At 35.3% G+C, this 22384-nt stretch overlaps 1 protein-coding gene across 1 annotated transcript; it reads left to right on the forward strand.

The window, feature by feature from the left end:
- The first annotated feature begins 11952 nt into the window (after positions 1-11952).
- On the forward strand, positions 11953-14631 carry LOC150107277 (protein fem-1 homolog A-like). Its single transcript, XM_090391128.1, has one exon. The coding sequence runs from the start codon at positions 12051-12053 to the stop codon at positions 13980-13982; it is 1932 nt and encodes a 643-aa protein (XP_090247254.1). The 5' UTR covers positions 11953-12050; the 3' UTR covers positions 13983-14631.
- Positions 14632-22384: the final 7753 nt, after the last annotated feature.

Here is a 22384-nt window from a genome sequence, read left to right on the forward strand (position 1 = left end):
ACCCTTCAGTAATGTGAATGTCTCAATCATATCTCCCCTCCTCCGCCTATCAACTAATTTCTGCAACCCACAAATCCTCAACCTGTTCTCATAAGGTTCATTCCACAGACCTGCTATTATCTTGGTCACTCGCCTCTGGATCCTCTCAACCTCCTCCCCATCAAGAAGAAACCTAGGTGAACAAATCTGGGCAGAGTAGTCGAAATGGGGTCTTATCAAGGCTCGATACAGAGGAACAATAACATGCTTGTCTCTGCTCGTCAAAGTATTCTTCAGCAACCAAGTGATCTGATGAGCTGATTTGGCCACTTTTGTAATGTGCCCCCTAAACTTCAACTCCTTATCCACCAACACTTCTAAATCTCTCGCCTCATCAATTTCCTGGAGTACAGTGCCACCAATGTAGTAAACTGCTGCTAATCTTCAAAAAAAAAAAAAAAATCAGCTAACGCCTATGTTGTTCCCGTATAGGGAGTAGGCGGGGCCGTTTACCCTATCTAACTTTGGAGACCGAGTGGGCAGTTCAATCTCCACTGATAGCCAATCAGAGAGATAGCTGGCCCAAGGCTATCACTGATTCATTGGTACGCAGTGAAGAAGGCGGCAAGCTAGTGCAGCCATCTCGTGGTCTCTAACTCTAACACAGTAGTTTTAATGTCTGAAAATAGTGTGGGTTCTACGGTCGATTTTCTTGAGTTTACGGGACGAAAAACCCGAGTTTCCGGGAGAAAAAACCCGCTGGCCCATGCAAGAGATCGACTAACCCGGGGACCGGCCGAAAAAAGGCTTAGAAAAATTTCCTCTAGTCGGCGACTAGATTCGAAACACCAAATCCTTTCTTCATGCGGTCAAGCGCTGTAGAATGCAAACGCCATTTCTACTGAGCTACACAGGCTCTCGCTGCTGCTAATCTTTTCACCCCAAAATGTATAACCTTACATTTTGCCACATTAAATTGACATCCACTCTCTTTAGCCCAGACCTCGAATCTATTTAAATCATCCTGCAAAAATTTGACATCATCTGCATTCACTATTGCCCTACCCAACTTTGCATCATTCGCGAACAAATGAACTGTTCCTCTCAGATCCTTTCCTATATCATTAATGAACAAATTAAACAGCAGTGGTCCAAGAACCGATCCTTGTGGCACACCACTAGTCACAGGCCGTCTTTTGGACTCTACTCCTGAATAAACCACTCTCTGATATTTCTCTGTCAACCACCCTCCTATCCATCTCGCCAATCCTATATCCATCCCCCATATGCTGCATTTTACTGATTAGAATTCCATGTGGTATCCTGTCAAAGGCTGAGCCAAGCACACTCCTAAGTTTGTCATACTTACCAGCCTGGTAATTCTACATGTACCCTGTCTTAATTGTAAATTCCACTCCTTTAGCCACCTCCCAAGTCATGACTTTATGATCACTCTCACCAATTGGTGGCAACATGGTCATGTTCGTTACAGCCATATTATCAGATACGATTACTAGGCCAAGCACTCTCTTCCCCCTAGTATTTTCCATTACATGCTGTTGCAGATAGTTGTCCCTTAATAACCGCATAAAATCCAATTCCTTCCTTCCATGTGCCCTCTCCTCCTTCCAGTCAATGTTACCATAATTGAAATCCCCCATAATAATTACCCTCATTCCACTCATGGCTTCTATTTGCATATGCATACTATCCCCACCAGCTATTCAATCACCTGGTCTATAGCAGCACCCAATTGTATATTTTGTTCTGCTAGCCTCTATCTCACACCAAATATTCTGCTAGCCTCTATCTCACACTTTTTGCTAATCAAAGATAATATCTTTGATTAGCAAAAAGAATTCAAATATACGGCTGGTAGATTTCTCTCCCTTTCTTTCTCTAACGATGCTGTTGGCACACCTCCCTCGATGAGTCTTTGGACTTCCTGGAGGTGTCAAATAATAATAATAATAATAATAAATTCCTACATTAAAAGAATAGATCACAAACATTTGTGGTCTATTCTTTTTCTTAATTTCACACTTTGGCCAACTCACTTAGATTCCCGCTCAACAAGTCCGATTTATTTTAGAAACAGTGCAGTTGTAAATAAACAAACAGGCAGCACTCTTTTAACGAGAAAGTCAAATGACAATTATTTACATTACTAGGAAATATGCACAATTTTAACGTTAGGGAGATTGCTTTCTCTATCCATCTATAAAAACTCTTTAGCAAAAATTAGAACCTTCTTTCTTCAACATTAAATACTTTCTTTAACATATAAGGTTACCTACTTTCAGTTTAGAAATTTTTACTTATTAATTCTAAGATTACTCTTAAAGAGGTTACCTAAATCTGTGTTAAGTTATCTTTACACATTTGATATCAACCTCTAACATGCCAATTGATTCTCTTATGGACATTTCTTAACACTAATAAACATATATCTTAAAAGTCTTTCTTGTATCAACTATAACAGGAATTATATAAACGTTTTGAACTTATAAAGGCTCTTCTGTATCTCACATTCAATCAAAAGTCTTTCACTAAAAGTTCTATGGCAATTCTTTTGTCTCAGATCATTGCCTCGGCAGTCCATTAAGAAATGGGCTGCCGAGTTTAAACGTAGCCGTACCAGCTTTGAAGATGATTCACGTGAAGAACCTCCAAAAAGTGTAACAACACCAGAAATCATCGATCAAGTGCACGATATAGTACTGGATGACCGGCGAATCAAAGTGCGTGAAATTGTTGAAAGTGAGGCATTTCAAAAGAACGTGTAGGATATATTTTGCATGAAGAATTGCAAATGAAAAAGCTTTGCGCAAGATGGGTGCTGCGCTTGCTCACAGCACATTAAAAACGCACTCGCATGAAAATCTCTGAACACTGCTTGGAGAGTTTTAACAAGAATAAAACTGAGTTTGGGCGTCGATTTATTACTATAGATGAGACTTGGATTCACCATTACACACCAGAATCCAAACAGCAGTCAAAATAGTGGACAGAAGCCAGTTTTTTTTCAGCTCCAAAGAAGACAGTCGGTTTTATCAGCAGGACTCATGGCATCGGTATTTTGAGAAGCTAAAGACATTTTGTTTATTAATTATCTTGAAAAGGGTAAAACAATAACCGGAGAATATTATTCCGATTTTTTAACCAGACTAGACGAAAAAATTCGTGAGAAAAGACCCGGTTTGCAGAAGAAAAAAATCATCTTTCATCAGGACAATGTACTTGCCTAGAAAGGTGTTTTGGCAATGGGAAAATTAAGGGATCTGCACTATGAATTGTTAGAACATCCACCCTGTTCCCAAGATTTTGCTCCCTCTGACTTCTATCTCTTCACAAAACTAAAACTCTCCCTCGTTGGTCAGCGTTTTTCTTCGAATCAAGAGATAATTGCAGCTGTAGAGGGGTATTTTGCAGATCTTACTGAGAACCACTACAGGGACGGAATAATGGCGCTGGAACATTGCTGGAATAAATGTATTAGTCTTAAGGGAGATTATTATGTTGAAAAATAAAAATAATTTTGAAATTATAAATTCGTTTTTTCATTGTCAGGCTGAGAACGTTTCAGACCACCCTCGTATATACTTCTAGAACTTTGTCAATATTTCATCTTTCTTTTATCCTCGTTTAATTTCACAGGTCAGTTATTTCAGAAGTATGCTGACACCTTGTTGTATTTTCGTGTCCAATGTTTATTTCATTTAGAAATGCATTTCCTTTCCCTAAACTCTTCTATGTTTTTAGGTTCAGGACTTCTAATTTAGAATCCATTATTGCCTAAAACACATTTTCTATACTGATATCTTTTAATTTTGAGGAGTCAACTGTTGGAGGTTTTTTCTGTTGGTCGTCTTGAATTTAAGCTTTATTTCTGGCGATGGAATTTATATATCAGAATCCATATATCTATTTTGCCGAAAACTTTTTATATTTTAGAATAATGATTTCCATTATTTGTTGACTAAGATATAATTTTTAGTTTTCTATCACAATGCTTTGTAGAGACAGTGACAAACACACTCCTTCCTCACAATGCGATTTCCTGTGACTGTCTCTATGAGAACAAGAAAAGAGAAGAAAGAAAGAAAGAAGCAATGTTAGTAATCACCATTCCTGTCTTTACAAATTGACAACTCTTCCTGTCATTCCTAAATTCTTTCCATCACTTCTTATATGACTTAGAATAATTTCATATTTTTGCATTATCCCCCAGTACTCTCAAGATGTCCTTTTTATTAATGTTTATAATTTTATCTATAGCTTTGATAGAAATTCCTCGTCATAGTCATCATTTCCATGAGAATAATCTGGGTTATAAATTAAATCGCGTTAAATATATCTTTTTTTTTTTCAATCAGTGAAATTAACCTAGAATAGTTTCTGTAATTGTTTGGAATATGTGATTTAAAAAAAAATGATTGCTGTTCCTTCTCTTATATATTCCATCTTTTCTTCCTGAATAAAATATTCTTCATTTGTTTTTCTGACACACTTAACACTATATTCTTCCAGTGATTTTTTTTTTTTAATTTTTCGAACAATCGAAGGTTTCTAATTTTTAAATAATGTCCTGACTCCAACTATGATATTATCTGCTGACTACTTTTCATATTTTTCTTCATTCTTAAGTGATCTCTGAGGGAATGCGTCGGCTTCCCCAACACAATAGCATTGAACATCTCCTGAAACACTGTTGTCTGTAACTGTTATGTTCATAACAGTTACAGACAACATACCACAGCCGATTTACCAATCCTCTCCTACAGAGTCCTTTTTATTAAGATATAAAGAGTACCACGCTTAACAGAGGAGACTCCCCCCCCCCCACCAATAGCATCAGCAAAAAGAAGAAGAAGAGCGAACCAAACTGTAGAGCTGGAATATAAAACAATACCGTATTTACTCGAATATAACTCACCCTCGCGTATATCTCGCACCACTGATTTCACTTTACGAAAAAGAAATTAAAAAGTTTCGCATATACCTCTCACACGAAAAAAAAGTTTAAAACTTTAAAAAATAGAGAGCGAATGTTATTATGTCGGTTTCAGATATTTTGGAATTCGGTTGAAGAGAATCAGCAATCGTCGGCTTGCCTACGTCGTTGAGTCGCGCGATCTTTGGTTAATACTGCACCAATCATATGCACATCTTCTTAGCTGCGATATCCATACCGGCCTACCATTGGAACGCGTTTTACGCTCCGATTTCATCTTTAATTAGTCATTCGATAAGAATTGTTGATAATATCTGAAGTGTTGTAAATTACTGGTAATTTTTGCTTGAAACATGGAGAAACGTTCAAGTTACAGTGCTAGTTTTAAACTCAAAGATCATATGATTCCGAAGTGATAAAAGGACAAGCAATAATGAAACTGTTTTAATTTAATTAGAAGCACTGTCGCTAAAGATTCAGATATATCGCATGATGAAGATGAGCCGTCGATCGCGTAAATAACGTTGATAATTAAAATTTAAATGCATTCATTTTATAAAGAATATGAGCAATTATATACTTAAATAAAAGAGCCAATAGGCTTCACTTCGGCGATGTAACATTATTTAAATTAAGGGGATATTAAATCTCACATTATTTCAAAGCCGAATAGGAAACTCAAAGATCGGAATTCGAGAGTTTCATGCCGAATATAGTAAAACGATAAAAGTTTCGGCGGATTGTAGCGTAAGCCAAAGCACGTAGTTTAACACTAGGGCAACGCGTTGCAAAGGTGGGGAAAGTTCTGATCACCATTCTTAGTATTACGCATAATGTAAAACACATCTCCTCGGAGATGTATGATGTTACACATTATGGTGGAATTGAAGCCTATTGGCTGTTTATTTAAGTAATTTATGGGTGCACCTTTTTGACAACTCGTATAGCAAAGTACATAAGTTCTTTTCGCTATAACGTCAGTATTACCTAGTCTACCTACTCACTGATGAGACCTCAATAAAGGTTGAAACCGGTCTAGGTAGTGATCTTCCACCATAATGTATAACATCATACATCTCATAGGAGATGTGTTTTACAATATGGGTAATACTAAGAATAGTGATCATAACTTTCCCCACCTTTGCAACGAGTTGCCCTAGTGTTGAACTACGTGCTTCAGCTTAAGCTACAATCCGCCGAAACTTTTATAGTACTATATTCGGCATGAAACTCTTCGATTCCGATCTTTGAGTTTCCTATTTGGCTTTGAAATAATGCGGGATTTAATTTCCCCTTAATTTAAATAAATGAGCAATTATATATATTATAAATGAATACTGAGGATTTAATTATAAATGTCAATTTAGTTTTTTCCTGAAAAACTTTTTGCGAAACTCGTACCACGATTTTTTAACTTTAATTTTTGGAAAAAAAACGTGCAAGCTTTATTCGCGTAAATACAATAGTATATTAGTTGCCATTATTTCAAGTAACACCAAGTCCATTATCATATGCCTCAAGTTTCATAGCGCTACGACGTCTGTTATATATCATATGTAATAATGTCTTCAGGAATTTTACATTACAAACCGAAAAGTGACACCTGATATAAAAACAGAATGAAAATATGCAACAAAACCTTACCTATATAGAAAAATATAATGAACAGCACACACGAAAACATTTATACAGATTACTTTCTATCTTATTATCTAATATTGCCAAAAAGATTCGCGTTAATCACCAAGAATATAACTCGCTTGATCGAAAAACCAGAATTGTTCATCCACTCCAGTCAACTTAGTATTTTCTGGTGCGTACTGTTAGTTCTAAAAAAAAAAAAACCAGCTAACGTCTTTTTGTTCCCATATAGGGAGTAGGCGAGGTCGTTTAGCGTTTATCTAAGTTTTGGAGACTGAGTGGGCAGTTCAATCTCCACTGACAGCCAATCAGAGATAGTTGGCCCAAGGCTATCCTAATTAAGCGGCACACAGTGAAGAGAGACGGTTCAACAAGTGCCGCCATCTCGTGGTCTATAACACAATATATTTAATGTCTTAAATAATGTGGGTTCTACAGTCGATTTTCTTGAGTTTACGGGACGAAAAACCCGAGTTTCCGGGAGAAAACCCGCTTGCCCGTGCCAGAGATCGACTAACTCGGGAACCGGTCAAAAAAAGGCTTAGAAAAATTTCCTCTAGTCGCCGACTAGATTCGAAACAAAGTCTTTCTTCTTGCGGTTAAGCGCCGTGGTGTGCAAACGCCACATCCACTGAGCTACACATTGTTCTAAATAATAACAATAATAATATAAAACCTCACATTGCGGCCGGATTTATATTTAATATGGTCCTAGGCAAGAAATAAGTACAAGGACTATTTCAAAAGAAGCTACTGTTTTATAATAATATAAATAATATAAAGTATCTAATATTTCAGCTACTATATGTAGTATTAAAGCAGTATGCAATGAAACAATCTGCAATGACATTATAAAACTGCTCATTTATAACAAGCCAAAAGGCTATTTTACAGGCTGTAGAATAATAACTTAACATATGTCGCCGGTAAAATAGCCTTTTGGCTTGTTATAGTAGTAATAACAATATATAAGTACACCAGTTTAGCAATTCGTTAGTAGAGGTATATGTAAGTTCGGTTCACTTAAAATCTTGATGTTCCAGGTCTACCTACTCACTGATGAGACCTCAAAAAGGGTTGAAACCGGTCTGGGTAGTGACCTCCTCTAATAATGTAAAACAGTAATACATCTCCTAGGAGCTGCGTTTTACATTATGAGTGAATATTAAGGACAGTGACGGAGCTTGCTCCACCTTTGCTCCGAGTTGCCCTGGTGTTGTACTACCCAAGTGATTACTTACACTTGGGCTTGCCGATAGTTTTTTCGGCATGAAACTCTAGGATTTCGATGGATTTCGATCCGAGTTTCGTACCCGGCTGTAGAATAATACGGGATTTACCATCTCTCTTAAACTTAACTGTTCATTTAATTAGAATAAATGAAAACACTAATTATATATTAAAATATTTTGTTCTAGATTTGACACTTGCAAAAAGGATATCGTCAAAGGATAATTTTATTACTGGCACAAAACAGTCAGGGAAGTAAACATATGCTGATTATTATTTTTTATTTATTTATTCATTTTTAAGCATGAAAATGATTTCTCTCCAGAACAGTTTGCCAGGGAGGACAATTTACACTTTTAATGTACAAGCACTATATTTTTTAAGTCGTTATTTCATTACTTTACAAAAGCGCACACGAAAAACTTATTTTGTAAAGACTTACCATAACAAGAGCTGTTGATAAATCTAGAAACATCAAAATCACTAAGAAAAATGGTCGAAGTTAGGATGACGTAATCATAGGTAAGTGACTGAGCTTGCTTAACCCCTTAACATACAAACACGTCTGTGACACGTCTTTTGTATGTTAAGCCTATTTCCTTTCAGCCGAGAAAAGTTGTCAACGGCGTGAATTGGCTATTTCGTTTGCGTTTGCACAAATTCATCATTATTTGAAAAATAATGATGAAATCCCCTTCGCCCAAAACAGAGTCAGTATGAGATTTATGCTGCAGGCAGAATAGATAGAACTTCTAAGATGGGGTGGTGGATTCTATGGAGGTTTCTTGTAATAATCACTGCCCTAATATCTGATATAAAAATGTCTCCCTTGATAAGTCCACTCTAGGAAAAATGCCATAACAAAAAATAGCAATATAATGAAACTGAACAACCGTATATGAGATTATCTAAATAAATTGCGATCAGGCATCTCTCTCCATTAGGCATAGGTAGAGTACTGAGAGGTCATCTCTCAGTACTTTTATTTATTTATTTATTCATATGGAGTTCCCCCCTTTCCCTCCGTCCCTATTGGGGCGAGTTGAGCCCCCTCATGGGGGGTTCAGTATATATGGCTGTAGATCAGTGCGTGTTTACGAGGTCGGTTTACCTGCTTGCGGGATGAAAACCCCCAGATAAACTGGGGGGGGGGGGAACCTACTATCCACGCCCAAGACTGGCTAACTTGGCTATGGCTGAGGAAGATCCTTAAGCTCCTCACGCCGGCGACGGGAATCGAACCCAGGACACTCCTTCCCCAGGCATATGGTTGCGAAGCGCAAAGCCACTAGGCTAACCGCGCGGTCTCTACAGCACTGTAACAACTAAACCACCTCAACCCAGCAAAGGATTTCAAAAATTTCAGATTTTCTCCATATGGCGTTAAAAACAGTGTTTCGTATCATACCTCAGAAAATCCATTTGTCCCATTAAGGGATTCTGCCATTTTGTAAATCTCTGGTATGGGTAATTAATTTCGTCTGCGAACAAGTCCTAGAAGCAGTGGTTAAGGAAGAGGTTGGAATTAGGGATCTTGAGTGAGAGAAACCTCCTGAGATTTGGAAATCATGACAAATCAGTGTTATGTTATACAAATATCTCTGTGATAATTTTGTTTCCAGTACTCTTTATACGGGTCATTCATATCTCCGTATTCACGAAAGAAAAATGTAGATTACAAACAAAGGAATAACTGGGGGTACTTTTTACTTCAAAGAATTATTAGGCTTCTTTCAAGAGATATTATTTTATTGCACAATGAAACCTGTGGAGAATTCATGACTAAACAAACACACATAATAACCACAGTAATAAGTTTTAATAAGTAAATATTTTATCATAAGTATTTTAGGACATCGTCAGTACAGTTAATTCGAACAATACTAGGAATAACATACAGTTAGGACGCATGATTAGAATGGAATCCCAATATGCTTGCAGTAAGTAGCGTGTTACAGAATTAAATTAAAATATATCTGGAGGGGGGGAAAAGATTATAAGATAACACACACACACACACATATATATATATATTTTACACAATTTTGTATGACAATTTCCAATGATTTAGGAATAGCAAGAATGTCATTACGGTTCGGATTTGGTCTATGAAGTAGGGCTTCAGCACTTTCTTTATATAAATGTTCATGTTTATATAAAGATCTATGTAGAAGTTTGGTCTTTTTCCAATGGATCTCATGGTTTGGGTTTTCAACTCCATGTTGCGAGGCCAGATTTCTGGTGTTTGATAAGACGGATTATGGTCTTGATGTTCCGAAATGCGTTTATGAATGTCTCTACCTGTCTGTCCATAGCAAGGCAATTTACAGAAGCATGGAACCTCGTACACGCCAGGTAGCATCAGAGGTGAGAGTTTGTCTTTAGGAGAAGGTAACAAGTTATAGATCTGGTTGATTGGTTTGTAGGTAGTAACAAGTTTGTATTTCTTCATAATTTTTGAAAGACGTTCGGAGATGCCTTTGACATAAGGTATGGGAATCCTATGGGCTTGTTCTTGTCTAGGTTGATGTGTGGGGAAGTGACTAATGATTTTTGAGTTGTTTTAAGATTGTATCCATTTAGTATGGCTGTATTTTTGATTATTTCCGATTCTTGGTTTAGAGATTCTTCAGAGGAGCAGCATCTGTGCACTCTGGTTACTAAAGATTTAATGATGCCAAATTTTTGAGATGGATGATGAGCAAAATTGTGAATGTAGCGACCTGAAAATGTCGGCTTGCGATAGACAGAAGTGGAGATGGAACAATCTTCTTTTCTTTGGATGTGTAAATCCAGAAAGGAGATACCCTATGGAGATTCTTTTTCTAGCATGAATTTGATGCGAGGATGAAGAAGGTTTATTTTATCTAGAAACAGGTGTAGTCCTTGTTCGGAATGACCCCAGACAGCAAAGACGTCATCAACATATCGTAACCAAATTTTTGGTTTGGGTTTAAACGTGAAAATTTTTTCTTCAAGGTATTTTAGAATCAGATTGGGTAAGTTTGGTGATAAGGGAGATCCCCCATTGCTGTTCCTTCCTCTTGCTTGTCAATTTTCTCTTTTCAAGTGAAGTAACCGGACGATAACAAATTTGAATAATTCATGTGTGTGTGTGTGTGTGTGTGTGTGTGTGTGTGTGTGTGTGTGTGTGTGTGTGTGTGTGTGTGTGTGTGTGTGTGTGTGTGTGTGTGTGTGTGTGTGTGTGTGTGTGTGTGTGTGTGTGTGTATTATCTTCCCTCCCCCCCGTCCAGATATATTTTAATTTAATTCTATAACACGCTACTGCACGCATATTGGGATTCTATTGTAATCATGCGCCCTAACTGTATGTTATTCCTAGTATTGTTTGAATTAACTGTACTGACGAGGTTCCTAAGATTACTTATGATGAAATATTTATTTATTAAAACTTATTACTATGGTTATTACGTGTGTTTGTTTAGTCAAGATATTATGTTTACGCGTTTGTCTGTAATTTTAAATAAAAACTAAATTAATGAAGTATTTCTTCCAAAACTCAAAATTAAGAATATTAAATGAGAAAAATTATTTAAAAAGAATAGTACGGGAACCCATTTTTAAAATAAGACTGGTTCGGGAATATGCATTTTTTCTTACATCCAGTTCAGCTATTTCTTTGGCGTACTTAATTGGACGGCTACAAGGAATATTATTTGGACATAATGTAAAAATGCGCTTACAAGTATAATATATTAATATATATTAATAATTTCGAAATATAATTAAAAAGTTATTTAACTGATTAATGACATAAAAATCATCTACTTTATATATATATATATATGTGTGTGTGTGTGTGTTGTTGGGGAGGAAATAGAATTTTTTTTAAACAGTGTGTTGCATTTTTTGCTATTAGGCTATTATAATTTTAAATATTGAATGTAGTGTTGCCTTAACTCCTGACCGTCATGAATATGTTTTGTTATTAGTATATATTATATGTTAATTCGTATATATCGTATGTTGTGTTTTGAAGGTTTACAGGTTAACAACAGCTTACTTGGCCAAGGCCGCCTGCAGAGTGTGCTTTGATGAAATTGGAAGTGACTTATACGGTTTGTCATGTGTTACGTTTAGGCCAATAAGAAGCTGCATTGTACATCAAAATGGTGGATGACAAGTAATACGTGTACAGTTGTTTTCGTGATCATTGCTGGTTAATGTGGTGTCAGAGTTACTTTGCTTTTGTTAATGGTACGACGTAAACGATTAACTGAGCAAAATGTGGATAACAGGAAAAGTAGATCAGACATCCCAAAAGGACATGGTGTTTAATGAGCTCTACACAGAATGTCGACTTGCAGCTCCTGGGGCTCGACTGTCATATTCAATACGAAATAAATTAGATAGATTTACAAGAGAAGAGAGAAAAGAAATTGTTTCTCGCGTTAAAGAAGGATGTGCGCCTCTTTTTGTTGCATGCAAGAAAGGTAATGTAGAAATAGTTGAATACCTTATTATGCATTGCGATGCTGACGTTGAGCAACGAGGAATGTATGAAGTACCTGATGATCGTTCTATTCATCTGGTTAGCCCTCTCTGGTGTGCTGCTGTATCAGGCAAGCTACCAGTAGTAAAATGCTTAGTGGAGCACGGAGCTAATGTCGATAGTCTGTCTGATACAGGTTCAACACCCGTTCGTTCAGCATGTTTCATGACACATTTGGATATTGTTATTTATCTGGTGGAACATGGTGCTGATATTCAAAAACCAAATTATAATGGCGGTACATGTTTAATTAATTCTGTACAGAGTGTACCTCTGTGCGAATTCCTTCTCAAACATGGCGCTGATGTCAATGCCCAAGATATACAATTCAAAACTGCACTACACTATGCTATTCAGGAGCATCGATTTGAAACTACTAAACTTCTACTTGAAAACGGTGCAGATCCGACAATAAAAAGCAGGTATGGTGATGATGCACTTCAAACAGCTTGCTTGAAAGGAGCCACACAAATATTCGAATATTTGATAGACAAGTTTGATTATTCTCCTGAACGAATAGCCGAAGCGCATGAGATAATGGGATCGACATTTTTGGATGAACATCATGATCTACAGAACACACTGCATTACTGGAGAAAGGCACTAGCTCTTCGGTATAAAGTTCCTGGCAGACCACTCTTAAAACCGAGAACATCAACATCTCGACCAGCTTATCTTAATGCCGTTGAATTTTCAACTTTCGAGGAATTAGAGAACTTAGCTCTAGATTTAGATCTTATGCGAATACAGTCTCTGCTTATATGTGAACGAATTTTAGGACCTCTTCATCGTGATATGATATTTCGACTCATGTATAGAGGAGCAGCTTATGCAGATAGTTTACAGTACCAACGGTGCATTGATTTGTGGAGGTATGCCCTAGAACTAAGAATACAGAAAGATAGTTTACTTCACAGTGAAGTTTCATTTGCAGCTCAAGCATTAGTTCGCCTTTTCTTGGATTTATTTGAAAAACACAGTGCTGGAATTTTAAGAGAAGAACCACAGTATAGTGATGTGCTTGCTGTCATCCAACTGTTGGTCACCCAGTTTGAAGTTTCCATGGAACTTCTCAGTATTAAACCTGTTTTTAAAAGGCAACAGGATAATTTTGATAAAATATTAAAAGTTCTTACTCATTTATTTTATATTTTTCTTGTGATTCCTAAAACTGATAAACAGAATTTAGAAATGAAGATGCTGATAAAAAATATTTTGGCTGTAAAGCCATACAGCTCAAATGGAGATTCTCTTCTCCACTTAGTTGTTTCAAAAGCAAATACATTAAAAAACAATACATTCTTAGAAGATCCACACACAGTAATTTTTCCAGATTCAAAAGTCACTCAGTTGTTGCTGGAGTGTGGGGGTGAAGTAGAGGCTACAAATCATAATCTCAGTACTCCATTGCATATTGCATCATTAAAAATAAACTATCATCCAGCTGTTGTAAATGTACTTTTAGAATATGGGGCACATATTGATCGGCGTAATAGCAATGGTACCCACCCCCATCGTATGCTAATGGGAATTACAGAATGTACTGTAAACCCACTTCAGTATCTATCTCTCAAATGTTTAGCAGCCAGAAAAATTGTTGAATATAAAATTCCTTACCAGGGAGAAGTGCCAGTGCTTCTAGAAAGTTTTATAAGCATTCATTAAATTCTGGTTGCCAAGTAACAAGCTCAAATTTTTATTTATTTACATATCTAATGGCTAACATATTTTTAAAGACTTCAAGGTACATCTGTATTTTAGAATTGTTTTCCAGATTTCGGTAATGTGTGAAAGTGAATGGCTAGAAATATTTTTTAAAAACTGTTGCATGGTTTATAGTTGATTTTATTAGATAGCTATCCTTTGAAAGTTAAATTTTAATACTCCATAACAATCTGAAGAGACCAAAGAATATCTATACTGCTTTGGTAAGTTTCAAAGTAGTAATTAGTGTTTATTTAGTGATTCCCCCCCCCCCCCCCCCGAAAAAGGGCTGTAAAATAAATATTGATACTTATAAAATAAGGCAGAATAAATGTTTATTTGAATGAAATGTGTTTTATACTATGAAAATATCCCGTGTGAATTTGAGAATAAAAGTCGGGGCATATTATTAATTACAGAATGCTAGTTTGATTGTTCATCTGATTATTGGTTTAATAAATTATAATCAGTATCAGATCCAGTGGAATTAGCCTGGTGAAAGAGTGAGTGCAATGATGTACTGTATATTTATTGCTGTTTTTGCACTGAAGAATTATTTATACATATATGCTGTGAAATATTTGATGTAATAAACTTATTATGGCATGCCTTTTGTTTGCTGTATTCATCTTTGTTTTGTCATCACATATATAAGTTAAATGCATCAAATACTTGGAGTTTGAAAATACAGTACTTGAATTAACAATATCCAGCTTTTGAATATTGAATATATTCATGTATACTGCATCAATGATTTCAGTACTATTAAACACTAAAAAGTTATGTGTGGCAGTACTTGTACAAATCCGCCAACATTAATGTTATAAAAGCATTCTAAAGTAATGCTAATGCATTTATTAGAGAAGCTCCTCTGCACCATGAGCTGATATCAGTATTAACAAAATAATTAGATCATTGATAATTAGAGGGAAAATTTCCTCTCAAAAGTGAATAGTGCAATAACAGTAGAGCTCATACATACTAGTGGCTAAGCCACAGAGGAAATGAAAGTCAACTGTAAATATCTATAGTTTTTCTTTTACTTAAAAAATTTTTTCAAAGGGATTTTTTTTAAGCTGCTTGTTTCCAGAGTATTTGATGTATTTAGCAAGGCAGAGCATTTCAGACTGTGCAGTATTTCTTTATCTTCTGAAGTAATTGTTGTAGTGTAACTTAGCAGTTTCTTTAGGAAAATCATTCAGGACCTTGCATTTCTAATTTATTCCAAATGTTTACATTCTTAAAAGATGGTTGAAATACAGTATGTCTTGAATACATCATGCAAACTAATGGATTCCCTTGTTTGTCTCTCAAAATGAACCCTGTACTTTTGAGTTGGCATGTTCAATATTGTCATGTCTATGTAAATTTCAGTAGATTTGGACATGCTGAAACAAAGGTACATTTTTTGTTTTTGGTAATAATATGGAGTAAAACGAAGTTACCCATCTTTGCCATAGCTTATGTATTGATCTAGTTTTAATGTTCAGTTTATTTTATAACAGAAAAAGTTAAAACATTATCATTTTGTATATTTCATTATATTAAAATATATGTGAGAATTTAAATGAAGATGTTTGTTATTTCACATGAAAAGTAATTTAATTAGTACAGCTTTTGATAAATCACAGTGAACTTGATAAAATTCATAAAGTTTCATAAATCATCATATTCAGGTAACAGTATTCTGTAGAGTTAATTTATTTAAATGCCTTGTATTTTAAAATTTTGAATCCCACTTTTTAACCAGCAGTTCTCACCTCTGATCTGTTATCATCCCAGGCACCTTGAGAAATTATGGATGTGAGGCGGGGGGACGGTGGTTACTTGCCAGTGTTCCTTAACTTCTCAGAAAAAGATTGAAAACATTAAATAGTTTCAGCAGCAGTAGTCAGAAGTTTTCAGAAAAGTAATAAACTAGTTTGTCTAAAATCTCTGAAGATTTAATTTAATCATTTAACAGATTACCTTTCTCAATGTGCCTTTTGAGAAACATTTGGAAACCAGAGGATGAGGACATGCTGATTTCAGCTCAGGTTGTGTGCAGCATACTTTGTAGTACTAGGATTTCTTGTCCTTAGTCACTAAATGAATTAATTACATAGCCATTCTTATTCTTAGTGTGTATTTATTTAAAAAAAAAAAAAAAAGTCCCATATTCACTTGTTAACTCAATTATTATTATATTGCTCTTTAATTTCATATCCAAAATCCTAAAAGGTTTAAAAACAGTGAGGACCTCCCCACACACACACACCATCCCATTTTTGGCTGAAGAATGTTATCAGTTCAGGGCCTTTAATTTTAGGTTACAACCTTATTTCTTGAATTCTCTTAAAAATTTTCATTTGTTTATACACTGGGATGTTTTTTTATTTTGTTGTTGTTGTTGTACAACAATATTTTTAATATTGTTGCACTTTAGCACATATTTGTTATATTATAACAGGACAAAAATAGTATAGAGGTAAGCTGTGACATTTCAAGCTAAAAAATGCTTAGATAGGGCTTTCTGGTTGTAATATGAAATGGAAGTTATATGCACTGAGCCATTTAAATTATAATTTATATATTTGTTTATTTATATAATTTATATTATTTGATTTATTTTATTATAAAACTAGTATGAAAATGATTTGAATATATTTAAATTAAATTTCTTAAACAGTTGATGAATCAGAACCTAAGTCATTCATACATCTATTAATTGGGCATGGCTTGCTGAGTGAATAATGCCAGAATTTTTCTCATCACATATAATTGTGAAAAAAAAATAATGATAAAATTCTCTCTATAGTAGTAAGCCGTTAACTATGAGCAAGAAAGGTTGACTTTTTTTAATATGGCTTAAAATGTTATGAATCAAAAATTAATCATAAGTTTGGTATGGCATAATTATTACAGTTTAACAATAGAAAAAAAAAATACCTATCAGTATATTATGCTGTTGTGGCTTGTAATAATCTATAAATGAGAAACTTGTAGGCTATCAGGTCTCACTATAGCAAACTTGCAGAGATCAAAGGAGCAGTTGACAGTGCATTCCTTTGGCATGTCATGATGGTATAGTGCTTTAGCCTAGTCACTTTTTAGTAATTTCACTAAGACTCATTATAGCAGTTTTTTGCCATAGTGAGAACTGACTATATATTCACATTTCAGTAAATTCTTGTTACAATACAGTGTTGTTGCAACACTTTATAGTAATGACATTTTATATTTTTTATTAAATACCCAAAATAAATTTTGCATAGTAGACATCAATACACTTTCAATATAGCATGTAAATTTGAGAAATGTTTTTTGTTATAACAAAAAACATATTCATTTGTATAGCATATTGTTATACAAATGACTTAGCAATAGGCATGACAATTCAGCTAACTCACACTAGCTAATAAAGTGGTTATTATAAAATAAAAATAAAGATGCCATCGTATAAGGCCTGGATGAGATCTCATATGGATTATTGGACACAGATTTGGTTGCTGGTTTTCATGGTGATGATATGTTGGAAAGGACCCAGAGAAGATTCGTAAAGGTGGTCTTTGGAATGTGGAATATGAGGACAGATTGAGAGAACATAAGTTGTAAAGCCTGGTGAATAGGAGGAAGGGGGGTGGGTATGACTGAGACATATAAGCTAATCAGGGGTTGTTATCAGCTTGACATGGAAGAGATTTTCCATAGAATGGGAGAAAGGAGGGATAGAACAAGAGGTCATTGCTGGAAAGTGTATAAGGAGGGTGTGAGGATAAAGTTCTTTGCATGGAGAGTGGTTGGGAAGTGGAATGCATTGCCTGAGTGTGTTGTAAATGTAGACACATCAAATCAATTTAAGGTATGGTTGGATGAGCACTGTGTGCAATAGTGTGTACTGCCCATCATGAGTGACTCCATGGAGGTCAGCTGTTGATAATAATAGCATGCCTAAAATATAATGCATAAGGAAAGATTATTTTTTCCATCTTGTCCTTGTATTTAAAAAAAAAATGTACAATTCAAGTTTGGACACAGCAGATATTTGGAGAAATCAAAGCTTAAGCTTATTTGAACCCATAAAGCCACTGAGGCATTTGTTTCCCATCTCCAGGGGGAGAGAATCTGATAACAGAGAGGTGTAAAAGAGACAGAGCAACTTTAACTTGCCAGTAGGAGGTCTGATTCAAAGCACAATTTACATTATATAACATTGAGTCTCATATATATTTATGAATGTGTTTTTTAGATTAAAAAAAAAAATGGAAACATGTCACTTTGCATTAAGTAATGGAATGAACATAATGCAAGGGAATGGATGAAAACTCCTGTTTAGTACAATTCCAATTCCTCTCAGTAGCCATCTGAAAGGAATTTGGATTTATACTAACATTGTCAGTATTAAGAAAGGATGGGGGAAAGATCATCATATACTGGGAATTTATATTTCAAAGCTTCTGGTATATCAAACTGTCATATAATTCAAAAAATATGAAAAATGCCATATTCTTAAAAATGCAGAGGAAATCTGTTAAACGACAATTATTGTTATTATTTTTAGGGAGTAATGAAGTAGTACACTCAATGCTGTTACTAATTTTTCTAATATTTGTTAATATTTCTTTCCAAGGTACAACCAATGCATTTACACTATTTTTTCAATTATTTTTTTCCCCCTTTCTAATGTTAGAGTGGCTGGGTGTGCATGTTAATCATTAGTATTAAGAATTATTGGAATTAAACATTTAATTTTTATACATGAAGATGTAAATGATTCAGGAATTAAACTCAGATGAATGAAAGCTTCAATTTGAAAGCTTAACATTCATTTATTAGTATTAGGCACATGTCCACATGGTTAGTGTAGTGGCTTTGCGTTTCACAACCATGTGCCTGGGGAAGGAGTGTCGTAGTTAGATTCCTGTTAACGACGTGAGGAGCTTAAGGATCTTCCTCAGCCATAGCCAAGAAGTTAGCCAGTCTTGGACATGGACAGCAAGGTCCCCCCCCCCCCCCAGTTTATCTGGGGTTTTTCATCCCGTAAGCAGGCAAACTGACCTGTGAACGTACACAGATAGTCATGAATATCGCCTTTAGGGGATGCAGAAGAGGAGTGGTGAACTGGCTGCATTAATATGCCAGTAACCCCTCATTAGGAGGGGACTCAACCCATCCTAGACGGATGAGAAGGATAGGATAGGCACATGAGTTTTGTTTCGTATTTAAATATTTTCTAATTTGCCATTACTTTCCTGTATTCCCAGGTTTATGATTGCCTATTAAAATATAGTGTCCCATTTACTGTAACTTTTGCTAAAGAGCTTCAAGGCAAACATGCCTTTTTCTCCACATATTGAGTTGTAATCTTAGTAGTATACCATGGCATTAAGAATTATATGGGGAAAAAAGATCAGTGCTACTTAGGCAATGGATTATTTAAATAACAGCAGTGTTTTGAATGTATTTCAAAGGTCAGAAGGTTAAATAAAGTTGGAATAAAAAGAGAGAATAGTGAAATTAAGAGGAGAAGCTGTGTCTTGAAAGAGGAAAGCCACTAGTAGTTTGCTTTTGGCCAATTATTATGATTTATTTATTTATTTTTGTCTAACATGAGAGTTTAAATGAGGATATGCAAAGAAGAGTTATGAGATGCAATATTTTTGTGGTCCTCCAGATGATTTGAATGGACCATGTGTATGGAGAAACATTACTGCTAAATTCAGTTTTGGAAAGCATAAAGTTTTGGAATCTAAATGCCGTGTTTAGTTGGTAGGGAATTCAGTTGAAGGTGGTAGAGGATAGAAGAGATGGGAGTGCCAGTAGACAGGACCTGAAATTTAGGGGCTGCTTGCAGGAATTGTGAAGGCAACACAGTGAATTAGGGTAGTGATGAGGAGGACAGCATTGACATGGAGGAATTAAGGTTTCAATTTACAAGGAACCAGACTGTATGGATTTTGTGTGCAGATTTGGTCAATTAGTTTTTCTACAAAATTCTAGAGAAAATTGATCAAGATTATGTTGGGTATGAGGGAAAGCCATCTGTAGAGCTTGGTCAATAGGAGGAGAAAAGGTGATATAATTGAGACATAATATAGTGTATCAGAATAATTTAGAAGGGATGTTTCATTGAATGGAGGGGGGGGGGGGGATCGAGGCAACAGACGATTACTCGAAGTAGTATAAAGGGAGAGTGGGTGTTTTTTCCTCATAATGGTGGGTGAGTGGAAAGTAAGAAACAGTAAACAAGTTTCAGGAGCAGCTGGTAAGAATTGTGATTATCAGTGAGAGAGAGAGAGTCACACTTATTGATAGTCAGTTCCATGAAAGATTAGCACTGATAAAGTAAAGGATAATATGTATGACCTTTAGTTGGAAAAGACTTGAGTTTGAATATGAATTACATTTATCCGTGATTAAGTCACAGATTAGTGAACTTGAAGGTTTTTTTTTTTTCCCTCTTGCAAAACAAGCACGCATTAAAGATAAATATACATTTCCTACAATGAATCATTAGGACTCCATTGGTGTCAGTACTGTAATAATAATAATTCTGCTATGCTTCAAGACCGTCTGCTTCTTTTGTCTTTCTGACAAGTGCTTGTTCTTCCATTCATGTTAACATATTGTGCTCATAGATAATTCTAGAGAGCAAATATATTAATAACTTTTTCTGAGCCTTTGACTGGTTCCCAAGTTAGTTGATGTCAGGCATAGACAAGCAGGTTTTTCATCCCAGAAACTCGAGAAAATTGACCATAGAGCCCACACTATTTCATACGATACCATATTGTGTTAGGGACCAAGAGATGGTGGCATTCATTAGCGATAGGCTTGGACCAGATTTCAAAGAAGCCAAGTAACTTGGACATGATAGGTCATTGAACTTATGCAATGGGAATATGCCAAAAAATAAATAAGATATATAATATATACACACACACATACATTAAACTAACTGTCACAGTTTCTTTCCAAATGATGGATTGATTAGGAGTAACAGACCATTGATTCCTGAAAAATGTTCCCAGCATTTTCACATTCTGTATGCGATTGTTCTTGTATTGCTGACATGTCCTTACCAGCTAGTAGCATTATAGCATTTGTTCATCAGATACCTTTTACTCTGAAATTCCATATCCCTGTTGATGATACCTGGCTATTTTAGTGATGTATGGTAGCACATTATATAATAGCTTTGATACTTGTCTATGTGACATAAAGCGCCTTTCTCATGGCTCTTTGCTTTCTACAGGAAAGATATATCATAGTGATTCCAACCATCTGTTTAATGAGAAACTTGGTATTATAAAAATTCTTTATCACATAGCTCTCTCTATATATATAGTCATGTATAAAAAAATATGAATTATGTGTCCCAACATAGATGTTAATGAATTATACTGCTAGATGAGCTTTATCAGGTTAATGATGCTAGTGATTTCTAAGCAAGTAATAAAACATTTGTTATTTTTATATTTTTAATTTTAAATTCATGTTTTTCTCTATTCAAATCAATGAACTGTGGTAAGCTGTTGTTTATTGCATGGATCTTGCTATTAAACCCTAACTATTTAAATGCTCGTACTGAATGTTGCAGTGCCCCTTCCATTCTAGTGAGATTGCTTTGATCTATCACTATCTGGAAAACCATACATTATTAGGCAGTTATTATTAAGCACCTCTGTGGCACAATTGGAAGAACAATAGGACATTACACCATTCAGTTGGGAAAGACCTGAGTTCAGTTCTTGTGATGAGTGGAATCTTTATATAGGCTTTTTTAATAGAAGATGAGTTAGCTGTTGTCTTCTGGAGATAGCAGGATTTTTTCTTCTGGAAACTCAGGTTTTTCATCCTGCATACAGAAAAAAAAAATTAGTATTGATGGTAGATAGCATTGTGGTGATTGTAGTAACAGTGTTGTTATTTGTATAGTTGGAGTATTATGCAGTGGAACCTGAGTTGTGTGAAGTGCCATCTCATAATGAGGCTAAGGACTCCTTGGAGGTGTCGCATAATAATAATAATTATCAGCTTTCTGCCAGGATGCTTAACTCCATCTAACACAGCAGTGATATAAATTACTCATATTTATATATAAATCTGGAGAGTACATGAAACGTCTAAAATGCTAAGATCTTTGGTTGGGTTTGAGTCTGTGAAGGGAAAACTGGAACATGCGGAGAAAATCCAAAGCCACAATCTAAGACCAGATAATATAATGCTGAGATAAAAAAAAAAATAAACAGGACATCAACCATATACACAAACAATAATCACAACTGTGGGCAAACAATATGCTTAACACAAAATTCACTATGTTGGATAGCTGAGCATGTTCACTCAAGCTGATCTTCCTCTAATCCGTTCTTTCATACTTT

Source organism: Typopeltis vanoorti, chromosome 4 (assembly GCF_054136105.1).
Source record: "Typopeltis vanoorti isolate ZY-2024b chromosome 4, IOZ_Tvanoo_1.0, whole genome shotgun sequence".
Classification (NCBI taxonomy): Eukaryota; Metazoa; Arthropoda; class Arachnida; order Uropygi; family Thelyphonidae; genus Typopeltis; species Typopeltis vanoorti.

Excerpts from the sequence above, each read along its gene's own strand:
- LOC150107277 (XM_090391128.1), top strand. The coding sequence starts at position 12,051 with ATGTGGATAACAGGAAAAGTAGATCAGACATCCCAAAAGGACATGGTG.